General features: G+C 39.2%; 1 protein-coding gene across 1 annotated transcript; it reads left to right on the forward strand.

Annotated features, from left to right (window-relative positions):
* The first annotated feature begins 23,938 nt into the window (after positions 1 to 23,938).
* TPD52L3 (TPD52 like 3) lies at positions 23,939 to 25,028 on the forward strand. Its single transcript, XM_045467466.1, has one exon. The coding sequence runs from the start codon at positions 24,131 to 24,133 to the stop codon at positions 24,980 to 24,982; it is 852 nt and encodes a 283-aa protein (XP_045323422.1). The 5' UTR covers positions 23,939 to 24,130; the 3' UTR covers positions 24,983 to 25,028.
* The last annotated feature ends 315 nt before the right edge of the window (positions 25,029 to 25,343 follow it).

Here is a 25,343-nt window from a genome sequence, read left to right on the forward strand (position 1 = left end):
GTCAATTTATGTGTGCTATATCCCAATTTTGACAATTAAGTCTAGAAAATGGAAGAGTAGTAAGGGAACCTTGGGTTCATCTGTTTCCTCAAACACAGCTAGATCAATATCAAACCATTTTGAACACCTAGAAAATCGATCTGAGGATTAACAGAACAATCTGCATAATTTGAGAGAGAGAATGTTACAAGTACATGGTGTGGAAAAGTGAACTAGGGGAGAGAAGAGCCATAGTGCTGCAGAGGGGAGGGATCCCCTTTTGAGGAGAGGAGAAGGAGAAAGGGGGAGATTGAGCAGTGCCTTGGGTTCTTGCAAGGAAAGCACTCCCCTTGAAAGGAAAGAGAGAAGAAAGAGTGAAAACACACACAGGGGACTGCACAAGAAAACTTCCACAAAACCACTGACAGAGGGGCGCCTGGGTGGCGCAGTCGGTTAAGCGTCCGACTTCAGCCAGGTCAGGATCTCGCGGTCCGTGAGTTCGAGCCCCGCGTGGGGCTCTGGGCTGATGGCTCAGAGCCTGGAGCCTGTTTCCGATTCTGTGTCTCCCTCTCTCTCTGCCCCTCCCCTGTTCATGCTCTGTCTCTCTCTGTCCCAAAAATAAATAAATAAACGTTGAAAAAAAAATTAAATTTAAAAAAAACCACTGACAGAGAAGAAGGAAAGGGTTTCAAAACCACCAGTTTTTTATAAACAGTGGAGCACAGAGTCTGAAGTTTCCATGCTCAGCACCTGGTGGTTCTCTGGCAAGGAGACAGGGTGGAGCCCCAGAGGCAGAAAGAAGGGTCTGAGGATCCCCTGATCACGCAGGAAGAAGCAGTTCTCTTGCTTGGAGTGCATTTGGAAGAGGTGATAGGGTCTCTCCGCAGGCAAAAGACCCAGTGGGCACTATAGAGCTGCTCCATCCACCAGCATAGGAACAAAGAGGCCAGCTGAGGGCAGCAAACCCTGGCACAGGCTGTGTGTTGCAATTTACCATAAATACTGAGCTGCTGCTGCTGCTGTAGTCACATGAACATTTTTTGGAACAAGATGGTACTGGCCACAGTGCAGCCAGACCCTACCTCAGAATATCAGCACCAGTCTGAGCCATGGGGGCTCTGAAGTGTGGGGTTTTGAAACACAGCTGTGCCTGAGACAAAACTCTGGAGGGAGGTGCCACCTGACAGGCAGACAGCTCAGACACAGACAGGGGGAAGGTGGGGATCTGACCAAAGCTAGGTACACATAAAGGGTTATTAATCTCCAAACTGTGAGGTTGCAAACTTCCCACTCCAGAGACTAGAGAGTGGGGTGAAGCCATTTTCACCATTTGCCCACTAACAAAGATGGACCCCAGTGAGATAAACAGTGCCACCAAGTGGAGAACGGAGCTATTACACCAAGCCCCACCCCCTCTGGAACCTCCAGGCACATCTTCACTAGGGCAAGGTCTACTAATCAGAGCAGCAAGCCCCTCCCTCAGAAGACTGGCACAAATCCCTTCCACATGCTTAGTCTACTGATCATAGAGTGCTGCAAATTTTCAGAACTAGGGGAAACTGAATCTAGCTTCATTTGGGTTTTGGTTTGTTTGTTCATTTGTTTGGGTTTTTTTTTTTTTTTTTTGCTTCTGTTTTTGTTTTTGCTGTGTTTTTTTTTTTTTTTTATATAGAAGGAGCAAATTTTTTATTTTATTTTATTAATTTTTAATTTTTTTCTTTTCTCTTTTTTTCTATAAAGCTACTCTTTTTTAAAAAAAAAATTTTTTTTTCAATGTTTATTTTTGGGACAGAGAGAGACAGAGCATGAATGGGGGAGGGGCAGAGAGAGAGGGAGACACAGAATCGGAAACAGGCTCCAGGCTCTGAGCCATCAGCCCAGAGCCCCACGCGGGGCTCTAACTCACGGACCGCGAGATCATGACCTGGCTGAAGTCGGACGCTTAACCGACTGCACCACCCAGGTGCCCCTCTATAAAGCTACTCTTAAGCAGACCAAAACACACATAGGATGTGGCTTCCTTTATTTGATTTTTTTATTTTTAAAGTTTATCTTATTTTATTTTATTTGTCCAAAATGACAAGACAAAGGAATTCACCCCAAAAGAAAGAATAGGAAGAAATTATGGCCAGGGATATAATCTATACAGATAGAAGTAAGATGTCTGAACTAGAATTTAAAACAATTATAAGGTTTCAAGCTAGGCTTGAAAAAAGCATAGAAGACACTAGAAAATCCCTACTGCAGATATAAAAAAAGCTAAAATCTAGTGAGGCCAAAATTAAAAATGCTATAACTGAGATGCAAACCCAAATGAATGCCATGACTGAGGATGGATGAAGCAGAGGAAGGACTTGGTGATAGAGGAAGTATAATTATGAAAAGGAGGGAAACAAAGGTAATAGATCATGAAGGTAGACTTAGGGAACTCAGAGACTTATTACAACAGAATAACATTCATATCATTAGAAGTCTCAGAAGATGAAGAAAAAGAAAAAGGACAGAATGTTCATGTGAGCAAATTATATCTGCAAACTTCCCTAGTCTAGGGAAGGACACAGAAATCAAAATCAAAGAAACACAAAGAACTCTCACTAAATTCAACACAAAAGCTGGCCATCACCAACACATATCATAGCCAAATTCACAAAATACACAGTCAAGGAAAGAATCCTGAAAGCAGCAAGAGGAAAAGAGTCCTTAACCTACAAGAGAAGACAGATAAGGTTCATAGTATATCTGTCCACAGAAACTTGGCAGGCCAGAAAGGAGTGGCAGGATACATTCAATGTGCTGAATGGGAAAAACATGCAGTCAATAATACTCTATCCAGCAAGGCTAACATTCAGATTACAAGGAGAGATAGAGTTTCCCAGACAAACAAAAACTAAAGGAGTTTGTGACCACAAAACTATCCCTGCAAGAAATATTTAGGGGGACTCTGATATTGAGTGGGGAAAAAGACCAAAAGCAACAAAGACAAGAGGGGACCTGGTGGCTGAGTTGGTTAAGCATCTGACCCTTGATTTCAGCTAATGTCATGATCTCGTGGTTCATGAGATCAAAACTCAAATGAGACTGCACTAACAGTGTGGAGCCTGCTTGGGATTCTCTTTCTCTCTCCCTCTCACTCTTCCTCTTCTCCCTTGTGCTCACTCTATCTTTCTCAAAACAAACAAACAAACATTTACCAAAAAAACCCACAAAGACTAGAATGGAACAGAAAACACCACCAGAAGCACCAACTTTACAGAGAACACAATGGCATTAAACTCATATCTTTCAATAATCACCCTATGTAAATGGGCTAAATGCTCCAATCAAAAGACACAGAGTATGAGAATGGATAAAAAAAACAAAATACATCAATATTCTGACTACAGGAGACTCATGTTAGACCTAAAGACATTGACAGATTGAAAGTAAGAGGATGGAGAAACATGTATACTAATGGATGCCAAAAGAAAGTGAGAGTAGCCATTCTCATATCAAACGAACTAGATTTTAAACCAAAGACTGTAACAAGAGATGAAGAAGGCCATTATATAATAAGAGGTCTATCCATCAAGAAGATCTAACAATTGTAAATATTTATGACCCCAACTTGAAGTATCCAAATATATTAATCAATTAATCACAAACATAAAGAAGAAACTCATTGACAATAATACAATAATAGTAAAGGACTTTAACACCCCAATTACAGAAAGGACAGATCATCTAAGCAGAAAATCAACAAGGAATGATACACTGGACTGGCTTTGAATGATACACTGGATTGGATGGATTTAACAATATATTCAGAACATTCCATCCTAAAGGAGCAGAATACACATTCTTTTCGAATGCACACAGAAAAGTCTCTGGAATAGATCACATACTGGGTCAAAAATCAGCCCTCAACAAATATAAAAAAGATGGAGATCACACCATGCATATTTTTAGACCACAACACTATGAAACTTGAAATCAACCACAAGAAAAAATTTGGAAAGACCACAAATACTTGGAGGTTAAAGAAAATCTTATTAAAGAATGAATGGGTTAACCAGGAAATTAAAGAAGAATTAAAAAATACATGGAAGCAAATGAAAATGAAAACACTACAGTCCAAAATCTTTGGAATGCAACAAAGGCAGTCCTAAGAGGAAAATATATTGTAATATAAGTCTACCTCAAGAACCAAGAAAAATTTCAAATACAAAACCTAAATTTACATCTAAAGGGGCTAGAAAAGGAATAGCAACTATAGCCAAAAGAAGGGAAATAATAAAGACTAGAACAGAAATAAATCATATAGAAACAAACAACAGTAGAACACATCAACAAAAATAAGAGCTGGCTCTTCAAAAGACTTAATAAAATTGATAAACATAGACTTATCAAAAAGACAAGAGAAAGGAACAAAATAAACAAAATCATGAATGAAAGGAGACAGATCACAACCAACACCAAGAAATACAAATAATAATAAGAGTACATAATAAGGGGCCCCTGGGTGGCTCAGTTGGTTAAGTGTCTGCAGCTCAGGTCCTGATCTCATGGTTTGTGAGTTCAAGCCCCACGTTGGGCTCTGTGCTGACAGCTCAGAATCTGGAGCCTGCTTCCAATACTGTGTCTCCCTCTCTCTCTGCTCCTCCCCTGCTCCCACTCTGTCTCTGTCTCTCCCCAAAATAAATACACATTAAAAAAATTTTTTAAAGAGTACATAATGAAAAACTATATGCCCAAAACCAGGACAACCTGGAAGAAATGTATAAACTCCTAGAAACATACAAACTACCAAAATTAAAACAAAAAGAAACAGAAAATTTTGAACAGACTGATTACCAGAAATGAAATTGATTCAGAAATCAAAATCCTCCCCAATAAACAAAAGTCCAGGACCAGATAGCTTTCCAGGGGAATTCTAAAGACATTTAAAGAAGAGTCAATACTTATTCTCTCAACTGTTTCAAAAAATAAAAATGGATTAAAGCATTCAAACTCATTCTATGAAACCAACATTATGTTGATTTCAAAACCAGACAAAGATCCCACTAAAAGGGAAATGACAGGCCAATATCCCTGATGAAACTGGATGCAAAAATTCCCAACAAGATACTAACAAATTGAATTCAAAGTACATTAAAAGAATTATTCACCATGACCAACTAGGGTTTATTCCTGGGCTTCAGAGCTGGTTCAATAATCATAAATCAAGCAATATGATATACCACATTAATTTTAATTTTAATTTTAATTTTAATTTTAATAGATAAGAAGGATAAAGGATAAGAACCACATTATCCTCTCAATAGATGCATAAAAAGCATTTGAAAAAACATAGCATCCTTTCTTGAAAAAAACCCTCAACAAAGTAGGGATAGATGGAACATGCCTCAACATCATAAAAGCCATATTTTAAGTCCCACAGCTAATATCATTTTCAATGGGGAAAAACTGAGAGCCTTTCTCCTATGATCAGGAACAAGACAAGGATGTCCACTTTCACCATTACTATTTTAAACTGGAAGTCTGAGCCTCAAAAATCAGACAACAAAAAGAAATAAAAGGCATCCAAGTCAAGAATAAGTCAAACTTTCACTATTTGGAGATGACATAATACTCTATGTAGAGAACCCAAAAGACTACACCAAAAAATTGCTGGCACTGATAAACAAATTCAGCAAAGTTTTAGGATATAAAATAAATATACAGAAATTCATTGCATTTCTGTACATCAATAACAGCACAGCATAAAAAGAAATTTAAAAATTGATCTCATTTTCAGTTGCACCAAAAACAACTAGATACCCAGGGATAAACCTAACCAAAGAAGCAAAAGATCTGTACTCTGTAAACTATACACCTATGAAAGAAATTAAAGAGGACACAAAGAAATGGAAAAACATTCCATGCTCATGGATTGAAAGAACATTATTAAAATGTCTATACAACCCAAAGCAATCTACACATTTAATGCAATCCCTATAAGAATAGCACCAGACCTTTTTTGCAGAGCTAAAACAAACAATCTTAAAATTTTTATGAAACCGCAAAAGACCCCAAATAGCCAAAGCAATCCTGAAAAAGAAAAACAAAACTGGAGGCATCATGATTACAGATTTCAATCTCTATTAGAACTCTGTAGTCATCAAGACAGTATGGTACTGGCACAAAAACAGACACATAAACCAAGGGAAAAGACTAGAAAACCCAGAAATGGACCCACAACTATATGGCCAAACAATCTTCGACAAGCAGGAAAGGATATCCACTCAGAAAAAGACAGTCTCCTCAACAGATGGTGTAGGGGAAAATGGACAACAACACACAAAAGATGAAACTGGACTACTCTCTTTCACTATATACAAAAATAAATTCAAAATGGATGAAAGACCTAAATGTGAGACAGGAAACCATCAAAATCCTACAGAAGAACACAGGCAGCAACCTCTTTGACATTGGCCATAGCAACCTCTGTCCTCGCCAGAGGCAAGGGAAACAATAGCAAAAATGAACTATTGGGACTTCATCAAAATAAAAAGCTTCTGCACAGTGAAGGAAACACTCAACAAAACTAAAAGGCAGCCTACAGAATGGGAGATGATACTTGAAAATGACATGTTGGATAAAGGGTTAGTATCCAAAATCTATAAAGAACTTATCAAACTCAACACCCACAAAACAAACAACCCAGTTAAGAAATGGGCAGAAGACATGAATAGACACTTCTCCAAAGAAGACATCCAGATGGCTAACAGACACATGAAAAGATGCTCAGCATCATTCATCATCAGGGAAATACAAATCAAAACCATGGTGAGATACCACCTCTCACCTGTCAGAATGGCTAAAATTAACAACACAAGAGACAACAGGTGTTGGCATGGATGCAGAGAAAGGAGAACCTTCTTGCACTGTTAGTGGGAATGCAAACTGGTGCAGCCCCTCTGGAGAACAGTATGGAGGTTCCTCGAAAAGTTAAAAATAGTTAAAAATAAAAGTACCCTATTCACGAATTTTACTACTAGGTTCTTAGCCAAAGAACACAAAAATACTGATTTGAAGGGGTACATGCACTCTGATGCTTATAGCAGCATTATCAACAATAGCCAAACGATGGAGAGATTATCAACTGATGAATGGATAAAGGTGTGTTATGGGAGGAGGTAGGGAAGGTGGCGGCTTAGGAGGACGCTGGGCTCACCGCGCGTCCTGCTGATCACTTACATTCCACCTACACCTGCCTAACTAACCCAGAAAACCACCAGAAGACTAGCAGAATGGAGTCTCCAGAGCCAAGTGCAGATGAGAGGCCCACGGAAGAGGGTAGGAAGGGCGCAGAGGCACTGCATGCTGCACGGACTGGCGGGAGGGAGCCAGGGCAGAGGGGCAGCCTGCTGGCCAAGCAGAGCCCCCGAGTCTGGTTTGCAAAAGCGGAGGGGCCGGATGGAGTGTGTTCTGACAGCAAGTGCGACTTAGCATCTGGGAGGTCATAAGTTAACAGCTCTGCTCGGAAAGTGAGAAGGCTGGAGGACAAACGGAGGGAGAGTTGCTGAGTCCTGGGACAACAGAGCTCAGTTTGGCGGGGAACAAAGGTGCTCGCCAGCGCCATCTCCCTCGCCCATCCCCCAGCCAAAATCCCAAAGGGAACCAGTTCCTGCCAGGGAACTTTCTTGCTCCACGCAAACACCCAACGCTGTGCTTCTGCGGAGCCAACCCTCGGGCAGCGGGTCTGACTCCCTCCTGCTGCCACAGGGCACCTCCTGAAGTGGATCACCTAAGGAGAAACAAGCTAAGCCTGCCCCTCCTGCCCCCGTGCACCTTGCCTACCCACCCCAGCTAATACGCCAGATCCCCAGCACCACAAGCCTGGCAGTGTGCAAATAGCCCAGACAGGTCACACCACCCCACAGTGAATCCCGCCCCTTGGAGAGGGGAAGAGAAGGCACACACCAGTCTGACTGTGGCCCCATCGGTGGGCTGGGGGCAGACGTCAGGTCTGACTGCGACTCTGCTCACCAACTCCAGTTATACACCACAGCACAGGGGAAGTGCCCTGCAAGTCCTCACCACTCCAGGGACTATCCAAAATGACCAAATGGAACAATTCCCCTCAAAAGAATCTCCAGGAAATAACAACAGCCAATGAACTGATCAAAAAGGATTTAAATAATATAACAGAAAGTGAATTTAGAATAATAGTCATAAAATCAATCGCTGGGCTTGAAAACAGTATAGAGGACAGCAGAGAATCTATTGCTACAGAGATCAATGGACTAAGGAACAGTCAGGAGGAGCTGAAAAACGCTTTAAACGAAATGCAAAATAAAATGGAAACGACGACGGCTCGGATTGAAGAGGCAGAGGAGAGAATAGGTGAACTAGAAGATAAAGTTATGGAAAAAGAGGGAGCTGAGAGAAAGAGAGGTAAAAAAAAATCCAGGAGTATGAGGGGAAAATTAGAGAACTAAGTGATACACTAAAAAGAAATAATATACGCATAATTGGTATCCCAGAGGAGGAAGAGAGAGGGAAAGGTGCTGAAGGGGTACTTGAAGAAATAATAGCTGAGAACTTCCCTGAACTGGGGAAGGAAAAAGGCATTGAAATCCAAGAGGCACAGAGAACTCCCTTCAGACGTAACGTGAACCGATCTTCTGCACAACATATCATAGTGAAACTGGCAAAATACAAAGATAAAGACAAAATTCTGAAAGCAGCAAGGGATAAACGTGCCCTAACTTATAAAGGGAGACATATAAGACTCATGACTGATCTCTCTTTTGAAACTTGGCAGACCAGAAAGGATTGGCACGAGATCTTCAATGTATTAAACAGAAAAAAATATGCAGCCAAGAATCCTTTATCCAGCAAGTCTGACATTTAGAATAGGAGAGATAAAGGTCTTCCCAAACAAACAAAAACTGAAGGAATTTGTCACCACTAAACCAACCCTACAAGAGATCCTAAGGGGGATCCTATGAGACAAAGTACCAAAGACATCGCTACAAACATAAAACATACAGACATCACAATGACTCTAAACCCGTATCTTTCTATAATAACACTGAATGTAAATGGATTAAATGCGCCAACCAAAAGACATAGGGTATCAGAATGGATAAAAAAACACAACCCATCTATTTGCTGTCTATAAGAGACTCATTTTAGATCTGAGGACACCTTTAGATTGAGAGTGAGGGGATGGAGATTATTTACCATGCTACTGGAAGCCAAAAGAAAGCTGGAGTAGCCATACTTATATCACACAAACTAGACTTTAAATTAAAGGCTGTAACAAGAGATGAAGAAGGGCATTATATAATAATTACAGGGTCTATCCATCAGGAAGAGCTAACACTTATAAATGTCTATGTGCCGAATACTGGAGCCCCCAAATATATAAAATAATTACTCACAAACATAAGCAACCTTATTGATAAGAATGTGGTAATTGCAGGGGACTTTAACACTCCACTTACAGAAATGGATAGATCATCTAGACACACGGTCAATAAAGAAACAAGGGCCCTGAATGACACATTGGATAAGATGGACTTGACAGATATATTTAGAACTCTGCATCCCAAAACAACAGAATATACTTTCTTCTCGAGTGCACATGAAACATTCTCCAAGATAGATCATATACTGGGTCACAAAACAGCCCTTCATAAGTATACAAGAATGGAGATCATACCATGCATACTTTCAGACCACAATGCTATGAAGCTTGAAATCAACCACAGGCAAAAGTCTGGAAAACCTCCAAAAGCATGCAGGTTAAAGAACACCCTACTAAAGAATGAATGGGTCAACCAGGCAATTAGAGAAGAAATTAAAAAATATGTGGAAACAAACGAAAATGAAAATACAACAATCCAAACACACTGGGATGCAGCGAAGGCAGTCCTGAGAGGAAAACACATTGCAATCCAGGCCTATCTCAAGAAACAAGAAAAATCCCAAATACAAAATCTAACAGCACACCTAAAGGAAACAGAAGCAGAACAGCAAAGACACCCCAAACCAAGCAGAAGAAGAAAAATAATAAAGATCAGAGCAGAAATAAACCATATAGAATCTAAAAAAAACTGTAGAGCAGATCAGCGAAACCAAGAGTTGGTTTCTTGAAAAAATAAACAAAATTGATAAACCTCATGCTTCTCAAAAAGAAAAGGGAGATGACCCAAATAGATAAAATCATGAATGAAAATGGAATTATTACAACCAATCCCTCAGAAATACAAGCAATTATCAGGGAATACCATGAAAAATTACATGCCAACAAACTGGACAACCTGGAAGAAATGGACAAATTCCTAAACACTCACACACTTCCAAAACTCAATCAGGAGGAAATAGAAAGCTTGAACAGACCCATAACCAGGGAAGAAACTGAATCAGTTATCAAAAATCTCCCAACAATAAGAGTCCAGGACCAGATGGCTTCCCTGGGGAATTCTACCAGACATTTTAAGCAAAGATAATACCGATCCTTCTCAAGCTGTTCCAAAAAATAGAAAGGGAAGGAAAACTTCCAGACTCATTCTATGAAGCCAGCATTACTTTGATTCCTAAACCAGACAGAGACCCAGTAAAAAAAGAGAACTACAGGCCAATATGCCTGATGAATATGGATGCAAAAATTCTCAATAAGATACTAGCAAATCAAATTCAACGGCATATAAAAAGAATTATTCACCATGATCAAGTGGGATTCATTCCTGGGCTGCAGGGCTGGTTCAACATTCACAAATCAATCAATGTGATACATCACATTAATAAAAGAAAAGATAAGAACCATATGATCCTGTCAATTGATGCAGAAAAAGCATCTGACAAAATTCAGCACGCTTTGTTAATAAAAACCCTCGAGAAACGGGATAGAAGGAACATACTTAAACATCATAAAAGCCATTTATGAAAAGCCCACAGTTAATATCATCCTCAATGGGGAAAAACTGAGAGCTTTCCCCCTGAGATCAGGAACACGACAGGGATGTCCACTCTCACCGCTGGTGTTTAACATAGTGTTGGAAGTGCTAGCATCAGCAATTAGACAACAAAAGGAAACCAAAGGCATCAAAATTGGCAAAGATGAAGTCAAGCTTTCGCTTTTTGCAGATGACATGATATTATACATGGAAAATCCGATAGACTCCACCAAAAGTCTGCTAGAACTGGTACATGAATTCAGCAAAGTTGCAGGATACAAAATCAATGTACAGAAATCAGTTGCATTCTTATACACTAATAATGAGGCAACAGAAAGACAAATAAAGAAACTGATCCCATTCACAACTGCACCAAGAAGCATAAAATACCTAGGAATAAATCTAACCAAAGATGTAAAAGATCTGTATGCTGAAAACTATAGAAAGCTTATGAAGGAAATTGAAGAAGATATAAAGAAATGGAAAGACATTCCCTGCTCATGGATTGGAAGAATAAATATTGTCAAAATGTCAATACTACCCAAAGCTATCTACACATTCAATGCAATCCCAATCAAAATTGCACCAGCATTCTTCTCGAAACTAGAACAAGCAATCCTAAAATTCATATGGAACCACAAAAGGCCCCGAATAGCCAAAGTAATTTTGAAGAAGAAGACCAAAGCAGGAGGCATCACAGTCCCAGACTTTAGCCTCTACTACAAAGCTGTCATCATCAAGACAGCATAGTATTGGTACAAAAACAGACACATAGACCAATGGAATAGAATAGAAACCCCAGAACTGGACCCACAAACGTATGGCCAACTCATCTTTGACAAAGCAGGAAAGAACATCCAATGGAAAAAAGACAGCCTCTTTAACAAATGGTGCTGGGAGAACTGGACAGCAACATGCAGAAGGTTGAAACTAGACCACTTTCTGACACCATTCACAAAAATAAACTCAAAATGGATAAAGGACCTGAATGTGAGACAGAAAGCCATCCAAACCCTAGAGGAGAAAGCAGGAAAAGACCTCTCTGACATCAGCCGTAGCAATCTCTTACTCGACACATCCCCAAAGGCAAGGGAATTAAAAGCAAAAATGAATTACTGGGACCTTATGAAGATTAAAAGCTTCTGCACAGCAAAGGAAACGACCAACATAATAAAGCGCAACCAACGGAATGGGAAAAGATATTTGCAAATGACATATCGGACAAAGGGCTAGTATCCAAAATCTATAAAGAGCTCACCAAACTCCACACCCGAAAAACAAATAACCCAGTGAAGAAATGGGCAGAAAACATGAATAGACACTTCTCTAAAGAAGACATCCGGATGGCCAACAGGCACATGAAAAGATGTTCAGCGTCGCTCCTTATCAGGGAAATACAAATCAAAACCACACTCAGGTATCACCTCACGCCAGTCAGAGTGGCCAAAATGAACAAATCAGGAGACTATAGATGCTGGAGAGGATGTGGAGAAACGGGAACCCTCTTGCACTGTTGGTGGGAATGCAAGTTGGTGCAGCCACTCTGGAAAACAGTGTGGAGGTTCCTCAAAAAATTAAAAATAGACCTACCCTATGACCCAGCAATAGCACTGCTAGGAATTTACCCAAGGGATACAGGAGTACTGATGCATAGGGGCACTTGTACCCCAATGTTTATAGCAGCACTTTCTACAATAGCCAAATTATGGAAAGAGCCTAAATGTCCATCAACTGATGAATGGATAAAGAGATTGTGGTTTATATACACAATGGAGTACTACATGGCAATGAGAAAGAACGAAATATGGCCCTTTGTAGCAACGTGGATGGAACTGGAGAGTGTGATGCTAAGTGAAATAAACCATACAGAGAAAGACAGATACCATATGCTTTCACTCTTATGTGGATCCTGAGAAATTTAACAGAAACCCACGGGGGAGGGGAAGGAAAAAAAAAAGAGGTTAGAGTGGGAGAGAGCCAAAGCATAAGAGACTCTTAAAAACTGAGAACAAACTGAGGGTTGATGGGGGGTGGGAGGGAGGGGAGGCTGGGTGATGGGTATTGAGGAGGGCACCTTTTGGGATGAGCACTGGGTGTTGTATGGAAACCAATTTGACAATAAATTTCATATATTGAAAAAAAAGAAGGTGTGTTATATATATAAAATGGAATGTTACTCAGCCATCAAAAAGAATGAAATGTTGCACTTGCAACAATGTGGATGGAGCTAGAGCGTATTATGCTACGTGAAATAAGTCAGCCAGAGGACAAACATCATATGATTTCACTCATATGTAGAATTTAAGAAACAAAACAGATGAATATATGGGAGGGGAAAAAAGAGAGAGGGAAACAAACCACAAGAGTCTCTTAAAGACAGAGTACAAACTGAGAGCTGACCGAGGGAGGCAGATGGGTGAATGGGATAGATAGGTGATGGGTATTAAGGAGGGCACTTGTTGTGGTGAGCACTGGTGTTCTATGTAAGTGATGAATCACTGAATTCTACTCTTGAAATCAATAATGCACTGTATGTTAACTAGAATTTTCTTTTTAAATTGACAAAAAAAAACAATCAAAAATAATAAAAATTAAGCCTAGAAGTCTATATTTCCTTCACACAAATATATTATGAGAATTATATATGCCACATCTCAAAAGAAAAAACTAAAATGGGAGTATTTCAGAGAACATGCAATGGTAGAGCAGATAAGAAGGATGAATTTTGGAATCATAAGACCTAGGTTTGAATTCTAGCTCTGTCATTATTAGATCTGTGAATTTGGGCACATTACTTAACCTTTCTCTCAGTGTCCTCATCTGTGAAAATGGGAAAAATAATACTAAAGCAGCAGAATACACATTCTTCTAGAGTGCACATGGAATATTTTCCAGAGCAGATCACATACTGGATCACAAATAAGCCCTCAAAAAGTACAAAAGATCCAGATCATATCATGCATAGTTTCAGATCACAACACTATGAAACTTGAAATCCACCACAAGAAAAAAAATGGAGAGCCCTAAAATACAAAGAAGTTAAAGAAAATCCTACTAAAGAATGAATGGGTTAACCAGGAAATTAAAGAAGAAATTTTTAAAAATACATGGAAGCAAACGAAAATGAAAATACAACAGTCCAAACCCTTTAGGATGCAGCAAAGGCAGTCCTAAGAGGAAAGTATATTGCAACTCAGGCCTATCTCAAGAAACAAGAAAGGTCCCAAATACACAATCTAACCTTACATGTAAAGAAGCAAGAAAAGGAGCAGCAAATAAAGCACAAAGCCGGCAGAAGAGGGGAAAAAATAAAGATTAGAGCTGAAATAACGATATAGAAACAAAGAAACCAGTGGAACAGAACAATGAAAATAAGAGCTGGTTCTTTGAAAGAATAAATAATTGATAAAACCCTAGCCAGGCTTATCAAGAAGAAAAGAGAAATGACCCAAATAGATGAAACCATGAATGAAAGGGGAGAGATCACAACCAACACCAAGAAACACAAACAATTATAACAGAATATCGTGAATAATTGTATGCCAACAAAATGGACAACCTGGAAGAAATGGAAAAATTCTTAGAAACTCACACCACCAAAACTGAAACAGGAAGAAATAGAAAATTTAACAGACCCTTAGCCAGCAAAGAAATTAAATCAGTTATCAAGAATCTCTCAACAAACAAGAGTCCTAGGCTAAATGGCTTTGCAGGGGAATTCTACCAGACATTTAAAGAAGAGTTAATACCTATTCTGAAGCTGTTCCCAAAAAATAGAAATGGAAAGAAACCTATCAAACTCATTCTATGAAGCCAGCATTACCTTGATTCCAAAAATCAAAGGTTCCACTGAGAAGGATATTTAAAGGCCAATATCCCTTATGAAGCTGGATGCAAAAATTCTCAACAAGTTACTAGCAAATCAAATTCAACAGTATATTAAAAGAATTATTCACCATGATCAAGTGGGATTTATTACTGGGCTGCAGGGGTGTTTCAATATTTGCAAATCAATCAACGTGGTATACCACATTGATAAACATAAGAACCTTTTGATCCTTTCAATAAATGCAGAAAAAGCACTGACAAAATACAGCATCCTTTCATAATAAAAACCCTCAACAAAGTAGGGATAGAAAGAACATACCTCAACATAATAAAGGCCATATACAAAAAGCCCACAGCTAATATCATCCTCAATGGGGAAAAACTGAGAGCTTTTCCTCTAAGGTCAGAAACAAGACAGGGATGTCCATCTCACCATTGTTATTTAACATAGTACTGGAAGTCCTAGCCTCAGCAGTCAGACAACAAAAAGAAATAAAAGGCATTCAAACCAGCAAGAAAGAAGTCAAATTTTCACTATTTGGGAATGACATGATTCTTTATATAGAAAACCCAGAAGACTCCACCAAAAATTTGCTAGAACTGATACACAAATTCAGTAAAGTCACAGGATACAAAACCAACATACAGAAATCTGTTGCATTTCTATACACGAATCATGAAGTAGCAGAAATGGAAATGAAGAAATCAATCCCATTTACAATTGCAACAAAACCCACAAGATACCTAAGAATAAATCTAACCAAACAAAGAGGTAAAAGATCTGTATTCTGAAAAGTATAGAACGCTGATGAAAGGAATTGAAGGAGACATAAAGCAATGGAAAAAGTTTCCATGCTCATAGATTGGAAGAAGAAATATTGTCAAAATGTCTATACTACTCAAAGCAATCTACACATTTAGTGCAATCATTATCAAAATACCACCAGCATTTTTCACAGAGCTAGAACAAGCAATCCTAAAATTTTTATGAAATCACAAAAGACCCCAAATTGCCAAAGCAATTTTGAAAAAGGAAAGCAAAGTGGGAAGCATCACAACTCCAGACTCCAAGTTATATTACAAATATGTAGTGATCAAGACAGTATGGTACTGGCACAAAAAATAGAAACATGGATCAATGGAACAGAATAGAACACCCACAAATGGACCAACAACTATATGGTCAATTGATCTTCAACAAAGTGGGAAAGAATATCCAATGGAAAAAAAGGCAGTCTCTTCAACAAAAAAATGTTGGGAAAATAGGACAGCATCATGTTTAAGAATGAAACTGGACTACCTTCTTACACCATACACAAAAATAAATTTAAAATGTATGAAACACCTAAATGTGAGACAAGAAACCATCAAAATCCTACAGGAGAACACAGGCAGTAACCTCTTTGACATTGGTGATAACAACTTCTTACTAGATACATCTCCTGAGGCAAGGGAAACAAAAGCAAAAATAAATTCTTGGGACTTAATCAAGATAAAAAGCTGCACAGTGAAGGAAGCACTCAACAAAACCAAAAGGCAGCATTTGGAATGGGAGAAGATACTTGCAAATAACATACCTGATAAAGAACTTTTTGGATTTTAGATCCAAAAATCTATAAGGAACTTAGCAAACTCAACACCCAAAAAACAAATAATCCGGTTAAAAAATGGGCAGAAGACATAAGTAGACATGTCTCTGAAGAAAATCTACAGATGGTCAACAGACACATGAAAAGTGTTCAACATCATTCATCATCAGGGAAATACAAATCAAAACTACAATGAGATATCACCTCACACCAGTCAGAATGGCTAAAATTAACAACACAGGAAATAACAGGTGTTGGTGAGAATATGGAGAAAGGGGACCCCTCCCTGGGAATGCAAACTGGTGCAGCCACTCTGGAAAACAGTATGGAGGTTCCTCAAAAAGTTAAAAACATAAGTACCTTATGATCCAGCAATTGCACTACTAGGTATTTACCCAAAGAATACAGAAAATACTGATTCAAAGGAATACATGCACCTGATGTTTATAGTAGCATTATCAAACTTAGCTCTCATGGAAAGAGCCCAAATGCCCATCAACTGATGAATGGATAAAGAAGCAGTAGTATATACATACAATTAAATATTACTCAGCCATAAAAAGAATGAAGTCTTGCCACTTGCAATGACATAGATGGAGCTAGAAAGTATTATGCTAAGCAAAATAAGTCAGTCAGAGAAAGACAAATACCATAGGATTTCATTCATATGTGGAATTTAAGAAACAAAACATGAACATATAAAGCGGGAGAGAGAAGCCAGGAAACATAGTCTTAACTATAGAGATCAAGCTAAGAGTTACTGGAGGGTAAGCAGGAAGGGGAATGGGTTAAATGGGTGATGGGTTAAGGTGGGCACTAGTAGTGATGAGCACTGGGTGTTGTATGGTATTGATGAATCACTAAATTCTACACCTGAAACTAATATTACACTATGTTAACCTGCTGGAATTGACATAAAAACTTGAAAAAAAGAAAGAATACAATTTTTGAAAGATACACACACAAAAAAATTATATATATACTTTTGTATGCATATTTCAGAATTTTAAAGAAGAAAAAGTTTAAAAATGAGGTTTTAAAAAAGAAACCTAAGCAACCTTATAGATTAGGTTTATAGACTAATATTCCAAGTTTGCTATTTAATGTTTATTTATTTTTGAGAGAGAGAGAGGCAGAGTGCAGGGGGGTAGGGGCAGAGAGAGAGGGAGACACAGAATCCAAAGCAAGCTACAGGCTCTGAGCTGTCAGCACAGAGCCCAACGCAGGGCTCAGGCCCACAAACCACGACGTGATCATGACCTGAGCTGAAGTCAGAAGCTTAACCAACTGAGCCACCCAGGCACCCCAACCCTAGTTTGCTATTTGATAATTATGTGGCCTCAGACAAATTATTCTTTGTGGATCTCAGTTTTCTAATATGCAAAAATGGGGAAACTGAGTCTCACAGAGATTTACAGTATTACTAGCACCTATCTTCCACGATCATTATGAGGATTAAATGAAATAACATACATGAAAGGATTTAGAACAATTCCTGACACATAATCCATAGTCTATAAACATTGGCTGTCTCCATTATTTTTATTATTATAGCAGATATTTAATAATGCTTATTTTCCTTTTGTCCTTTCTTTCAGAAAGGGCAGAGAAACCAATCCAAATCAAAGTCCATTCTGATTCAGCCACTAAAAAAGAATGAAATCCTGCCATTTGCAAAAACATGGATGGAGCTAGAGAGTATAATGCTAAGCGAAATAAGCCAGTCCGAGAAACACAAATACCATATGATTTCACTCGTATGTGGAATTTAAGAAATAAAACAAATGAGCAAAGAGAAAAAAAAGACACACACACACACACACACACACACACACACACACACACACACCAAAAAAATAGACTCTTAACTAGGAGAACAAACTGATGGTAACCAGAGGCAAGAGGAGGGGATGAGTAAAATAGGTGATGGGGATTAGGGAGCACACTTGTGATAAGCACGAAGTAATGTATGGAAGTGTTGAATCACTATATTGTACACCTGAAACTAATAGAACACTGTGACACTGACATTGAAAATGCCATTGAAATTTTTTTAATTTTAATTTTAAAAATTCTCAATAGAGGAGCACCTGGGTTGCTCAGTTGCTTAAGTGCCCAACTTCAGCTCAGGTCATGATCTCGTGGTCTGTGAGTTTGAGGCCCATGTCAGAATCTGTGTTGATAACTCAGAGACTGAAGCCTGCTTCGGATTCTGTGTCTCCCTCTCTCTCTGTCCCTCCTCCACTTGTTCTCTCTCTCTCTCTCTCTCTCTCTCTCTCTCTCTCAAAAATAAGTAAAACATTAAAAACAAATTTTTTTAATCTGGGTAGGAAAGACACACCCCAAAAGAGAAAGTCCATTCTGAATTCCAGCTGAAGAATCAAGCAGAGCCATTAGTGTTTATTGTTTGCTGCATTTCTACTGTATTCCTTTAATTCTAAATGTACATTTTGTAGCATTTTAATGTTTCTAAAATTGGAATTGCATTTTAAATCAATGTGTGATTTAATATAGTAGGTTTTTCCTCTTAGAAACCTCTCATTAAAATGAAGATGTGTCTTACAAATGATTGTATCTCAGAATCAAGGAAATAAAGTAATTATGCTGTTGCCATAGCAGGCATGACAATTTTAAGACAAGATGAGCTAAGCAACCAGGGTGTAGAGTCCAGGCTTTAGGTTTTTCATGTTACAGCAAATCCACCACAATGTTCATAATCTTTAAAAGATCATGAGTTGGGGCGTCTGGGTGGCTCAGTTGGTTAAGTGTCTGACTATGGCTCAGGTCATGATCTCATAGTTCATGAGTTCAAGCCCTGCATCAGGCTCTACACTAACAGCCTGGAGCCTGGAGCCTGCCTCAGATTCTGTGTCTCCCTCTCTCTCTGCTTCTCGTCCCTCACACTCTGTGTGTGTGTCTCTCTCAAAAATAAACATTAAAAAAATAAAATAAAATAAAATAAAATAAAATAAAATAAAATAAAATAAAAGATTGTGAGTTTTCTACTAATAACCTGATTGTTCCCAGGCTTCTGCAGTGTGTGGATATGTCAGTCAAACTGCTTTACTCCCCACATTTTTTCCAGTTCTAACCCCACAGTGCCAAACTTCAGGACTTCAGCTCCCCCACCACAGGTCTTCTCAGTTAGTTCTGGGAGTCCTGTATGCTCAGGGCTAGGCCTTGCATGCACTTCTACTCTCCTCTCTGTAGATGTCCACTTTGTGCCCACTCACTTGAGGAAAGCTGTATCTCCTGGTACCCCAAATCTAAACATCATCCACCTAAATTTTCTTGCTAAATTTTCCTGCTTAGTTAAGGGTCAAGTAATCTGGGTCCCCTGCAGACATTATAGCAGTACATACGTTGGAACTGCATGTAATTCAAGAAGTGTGTTGGTTGGAGAGGAGCGTGACAGTGAGTAGCAAGTCCCAACCTTGTCTTTTTACAATATCCTGCTCCCTTTAAGGCATCCTCTGAACTTCTATATCCTAACCAGAGAAGCACGCCAAGACTTCAGTTCCTTGGCAGAACACAAACAACCTATATCTACCAGCCCATAACTGACCGACTCTTTTCTTGTTCACATATCGGCTTTGCCCACTTTCTTCTGGATGATTCTCCACTGTTGCCCCAGGACTTACTCACCTTCCAACATGCTATCCTTCAACATGTAAAAAGAAAACAAAAGTCAAACTTCTGGGAAGGGAGAATCTGTCCCCCCACCACCCTTTCCTCATCCAAATGAAGAGAGTGAGAACACCCTACATTGTGAAATTCCCTCTAAAGTTTCCCCATACTGCCTTTTATTTAGCTTAGTTCATAGGCTTCTTTGCCCTTCATCCTTAGCCAAGAAAGCAGTTTCTGGTTCAGAGTCTGGGAAAATTCCTGGAACCACTAACATTTCTGCAAGTATCAAAGGAAAGTCTATTCTTTAGAACAAAATTATAACAAAATACAGTGTTTAAAGAGCAGTTGTGACATTTTGTAGGCCTTCCTATATACACACTCTTCATGTCTCCAATAAGAAGAATCTTTGTTTTTAATCTAGTGGAGCTTCTACATCTTTTGATCATTTTCCTTTCCCGTCATCTGTCCATCTCCCTGTCATTTCTCTTCTTCTAACTCTGAAGATCTGTATGGAAAAATTCCTCCTGACAAATCCCTTCACTGAATACATATCAACTCATGCAGATGGACATTTGTGTGAAGGAGAACAAATTCTAAATTTTAATTTCATTCCTCTGCGGACTCCTGCCACAATTACATACACCACCGAAGAGAGTGAATACACCACCGAAAAGAGTGAGTATCAGTCATAGGCTCCAATTTACCATCCTGAAAGTATGCTTGGGCTTCAGAAAGGAAAATCATATTCTGTAATATGGCTCAGTATTTATTTTAAGTTTATATTTATTTACTGAGGGGGGGGAGGGGCAGAAAGAGAAGGAGAGAGAGAAAATCCCAAGCAGGCTCTGTGCTGTCAGCACAGAGCTTACATAGGGTTCCATCTCACGACCATGAGATCATGACTGGAGCTGACCTAAGCCAAAATCAAGAGTTGGACTCTTAACCAACTGAGCCATCCAGGTGTCCCATGGCTAAGTATTTCTAAAATGAATTAGTCCATGTAGAAGGCTGCTGAAAGGAAATGTCATCTAAAATGAAGATCAACTCAACCACTGAAATATGAGTATTGCTAGCAATTAATACTTGCAGCTGTAAACTGCAGCAAATATTCCAGTTCATGCTGGAGAATACCTCTGGGGAGGATGACACACTGTATATATTATTGATGGATCTGGGTGATGATGTGAGATAGTAGCGAAAATAACTTGCAAACTGAAATCAAACCTAATATTCTGGCTTTCCACAAGAAAGGCTCAACTACCAATTTTTTCCTCCTATTCTTGAAACATTCTCACTGGTTAGAGTTTCAACTACACACCTTATTTTCAGGCTCAATTAAATATTTAAGCATTTTTCCTGGTATTCAGCTAAAATGAACAAAATGTTCATGATAGCAGCTCTGTAATATTAGAAATAAACCCTTAGAGTACTCAGTATGGTTAAATCTAGCACGGCAATGGATTGGACTACAAAATGAATTATCAGTTCTTTAGAAGCAATCTGAACCACCAATGTGGATTATTTTACAACTCAGAAAGCTCTATATTGGTCTTTTATACCAAAGAAGTCAAATGGTTAAACATGCTGGCACTTGTACAAGTCCCTAATCATTTCTAGACACAAGTGTCAAATATGACAATCTTACTTCTTCCATCCCAAGCAATCCAGACCTGGTGAAGGTTATGGCTTTGCTTTTACATTCAAGTTCCAATAATTAGTATATAAAACATAACATACGAGCTTCTAAACATTAGGAGGGAAAAAAACTTCATTTTCCTCGTACAATTTACCTTTGTGTTTACACAGGATTGGTATAAATCCATCACTCTTACTAGAGAAATAATTCAATGCTCATTCTTTACTAAAAATGGGTCAATAATGTTTTCCTTGGAAACAAAAGATAGCAAATTTAGGATTAAAAATAGTTCTCAAACTCTTTCTTCATATGTTACTGAATCAAATATTTTGGCTCTTTTTAATGCATAAATAACATTGAAAGGCTTTCAGCTTCAGATTAACAACTTTGTTAACTTTTCTATGTGATATAGATTATTACATTGTTTAATCTAGGGACGTAAGATCCTGAAACCATGGGTCAATAGTTTGGTATTTTACAACTTAACACTATAGTTTATTGAAACAATTGGTTAGAATCACTATAAATTAAATGAAATTTCATTTGATAGATCTGTGTTTTCAAAATATGTGTTGTTTCATATGTGCTTATGCATAAGCCTAATAAAACAGATTGTTCCATTGTGTAACTTATTTGTACAGGTAGGTCTACTCAGGAGGTCAGAACACTGCTAGTTAGGAGATCCCCTTCCAGAGGCCATGTTTTTATTTGGGATCTGGAAATGAAGTTGCTAAGAGAGAATGAGTCAATTCTGTTATGAGAGAAATCATTACACTACTTATAATAATTAAAATTTAACAAAGGATTTCATTCCTTGAATTGAATGGCATGTAAGGATAGACACAAAATAGGTAGTGAGGCTGGTGGGCAATAGTGTTCAGAGAAGGATAAATCAAATACAAATTCAAATATGGTCATTTGGAATCTCAACTTTCAATGGACGATGCGTGTTCCATGCTACTTAGCTTAATTCAGGGTGTTTTTTAACTTTCATCCTCAGTTTTGAAAGATTTCTGGTTCAGAACCAGAGCATTCCTGAAAAGAGTAGTGTTTCTGCAGGCAATGGAAGAAAAGTCCACATTGTGGAACAAATCTGTTTTTAAGCAGTACTTGATGCCCTTTTCAGGCCTTCATACACATGGCCAAACCATCATCAGCTTTCATGTTTCCAATAAGAACAATCCTCATTTTTTAACCTAAGAAGGCACACATTTCAGGGTAACACAATAATAAACACTACTGAGTTATATGAAAGTGTTATTTAATAATATAAACCCAAAGGAAGGTTTGATGTTAGTTTGCAGCCCAGCTAGATGCTATGTAGTTACCTATGGCATGCATATGGCAAATTGCTGAAATTTTCCAGGGATCACATCATGTTCCACAAGATCATGCTTGCAATAATTACCAGAATCTCCAACAAAATCACAAAAGCTAAAACTTCCTCAAGGTTATTCCCTAGGAATGGTAGCCTGACAATGGGCTAAGAAATATGTGACCACCTGCCCTCACTGGATTGAAGTCCTGATTTTTCCACTGCATACATTACAACCTCTGAGTACAAATAAGGGATATGGTGGTTTTACATCCTGACAGAACCTATCCAACTACCGTTTTACTTTGCAGACCATCTCCTACAACTGATAACCATCTATGTAGACAGACATGCTTTCCGAAATGTGAGTGGTTGCTTGGAGAAAAAATGGAACTACAATATTGAAAACCATGCCCATTTCCATGGCTTACTCCTTCTCTCCTGAATTCTCACAATACAACAGTCTTAATTTTTTGTTAAGCTTAAATTTGCTGCAACTATTACAGATTTACTTTTCTCCTTCTCTCTACTCCCAAAAATAACAGACAACTTTGAGTGGAGAGATTCACTCTGAGTTTCACCATCCCAAGCCTCTGACATGGTTGATAATTTATGCCATGTGAATACATTAGTCACCATCTAGACTCAAGAGTTATGAGGAGCCTCCAAACCTACTTTATGAGTAGTCTTAAGAGTTTCTTGAGGCCCTTTGGTAACCTGGGAAGGGGAAATGGAGACAGGTCAAGGCCAAGAGTTCTAGACTCTCTGCCCCACTTTGGGGCGGTTTTTATTTATTTTATGTATTGAGCTTTTTCAGAAATTTTCTGTTTGTACACAGGGCTCAACTGATTTTCAAGAGTTTGACAATATCTGGTGTCTGTAAGGGAAGTCAGACTTTGTTTGAAAGTGAGGACTTACCCCCACTATAGCAGAAATAAAAGTACCTCTCTTCTCTGACAATAATGGGCCCACTGCCCACCTTACACGATCATTGTGACGTCGAACCACCACCCACAGTGTTAGAGTCCTTGCAGCTGACCCCAGGTTCCTTCCACTTGTTCCTTCAGCCAGTAAGTGTTGCCTCTGTGCCCCGAAGCCAGAGGGGCAGGTCCCTGTCGCTGCCCACTCCATACCCTCTACCCAGAAGTGGACCCTCCGGGCTGAGGCATCCATTCTGCATGTCAGAATAACGTCTGAATACCGCCAAGGCATTTGGTCCACCTAATAAGACATGGATGCATCGCTCCCAGAGTCCCACTCTGCAAGCCAATGGTCGGACTCTGCAGGTTTAGATTTCGACTCTGTTGGCCAAGATTATTTCTCCCCTGGCTACAAGTATGACTCTCTCTACCAAGAATTGGACCTGGACTCCCTTCATGAAGATCTTCATTTCCAGTCCATGCCAGGAACCATGACAACAGAGACCTTGGCAAGCACACATGAATCCCACCCAACTGCTGAACTAGAGGATCTCACAGAGGCTGAAGGAAAGGAGCTCAAATCTGAGCTCACTAAATTAGACGGGAAAATTGTAACCTTATACCGTGCCCTGGAAGTGAAAAAAAGACATTGTATGGAGCTCAAGAGAAAGCTGGGCCTCATAACCTTGGTGGGGCTGAGGCAGAATCTGTCCAAAAGCTGGCACGATGTGCAAGTCTCCAATGTCAACATGAAACAAAAGATGTCAGCTGCCCTGTCCACCATGGGCTCTGCCATCTGCAGGAAGCTTGGAGACATGAAGAAGTCAGCCACATTCAGATCGTTTGAAGGTCTGATGGGGACAATCAAGTCTAGAGTGGCAGGTGGCAGACAGCTTGGCAGTGTCTACCTTCCTTCTTCAGCTGTAATAGGGATGATCCATTCCCAGCCTCAGGGAGGAGAGATGATCCGCTCCTACTTTCCAAGAGTGGGAGTGATCCGGTTTACTGAAGTGGAGTTGTTCTGGTTCCAAGGAGTGGAGACGATCTGGTTGCAAGCAGTGGGCATGACCTGCTTCCCTTTCTGGAGCCAGTATGAACCCCTTGGTAATCTTGCCTGGCCACCTAACCAGTGCAAGAACTCCCTTTCCTCATCACAGTTGTGACTCTGCCTATCATAAATAAGCAATTAAACCACAGTGGCAAAGTTAATTCAAGAAATGGGCAAAGTTCACTTTTAAGAAAAGGAGTTCCCATTTGTACATAGGTATTTGCTGCTGTTGGGGTGGAGAACCCAACATTTTGTACCCAGTTATTTTACACTAAAGTTGGCAGATGAAATGTATCACTATACTAGCCTTTCTGGAGTTGCATTTAAATGGACAGGACAATGGCTTTAGAGGGACCTTAGGCCAAAGCCCAAAATCTTTTTTGGAAAACTAGTTTATCAGAATGCCAAAGTAGCTTTCTTTTTAGAACTGGGAAAATGTATGAAATAATCTGTAATTTTATCCCCTCCTCATTTCC

This window comes from Leopardus geoffroyi, chromosome D4, assembly GCF_018350155.1.
Source record: "Leopardus geoffroyi isolate Oge1 chromosome D4, O.geoffroyi_Oge1_pat1.0, whole genome shotgun sequence".
In the NCBI taxonomy this organism is placed as follows: Eukaryota; Metazoa; Chordata; class Mammalia; order Carnivora; family Felidae; genus Leopardus; species Leopardus geoffroyi.

What these genes read in the sequence shown, in the direction of transcription:
- TPD52L3 (XM_045467466.1), top strand. Translation starts at nt 24,131, where the DNA reads ATGGATGCATCGCTCCCAGAGTCCCACTCTGCAAGCCAATGGTCGGAC.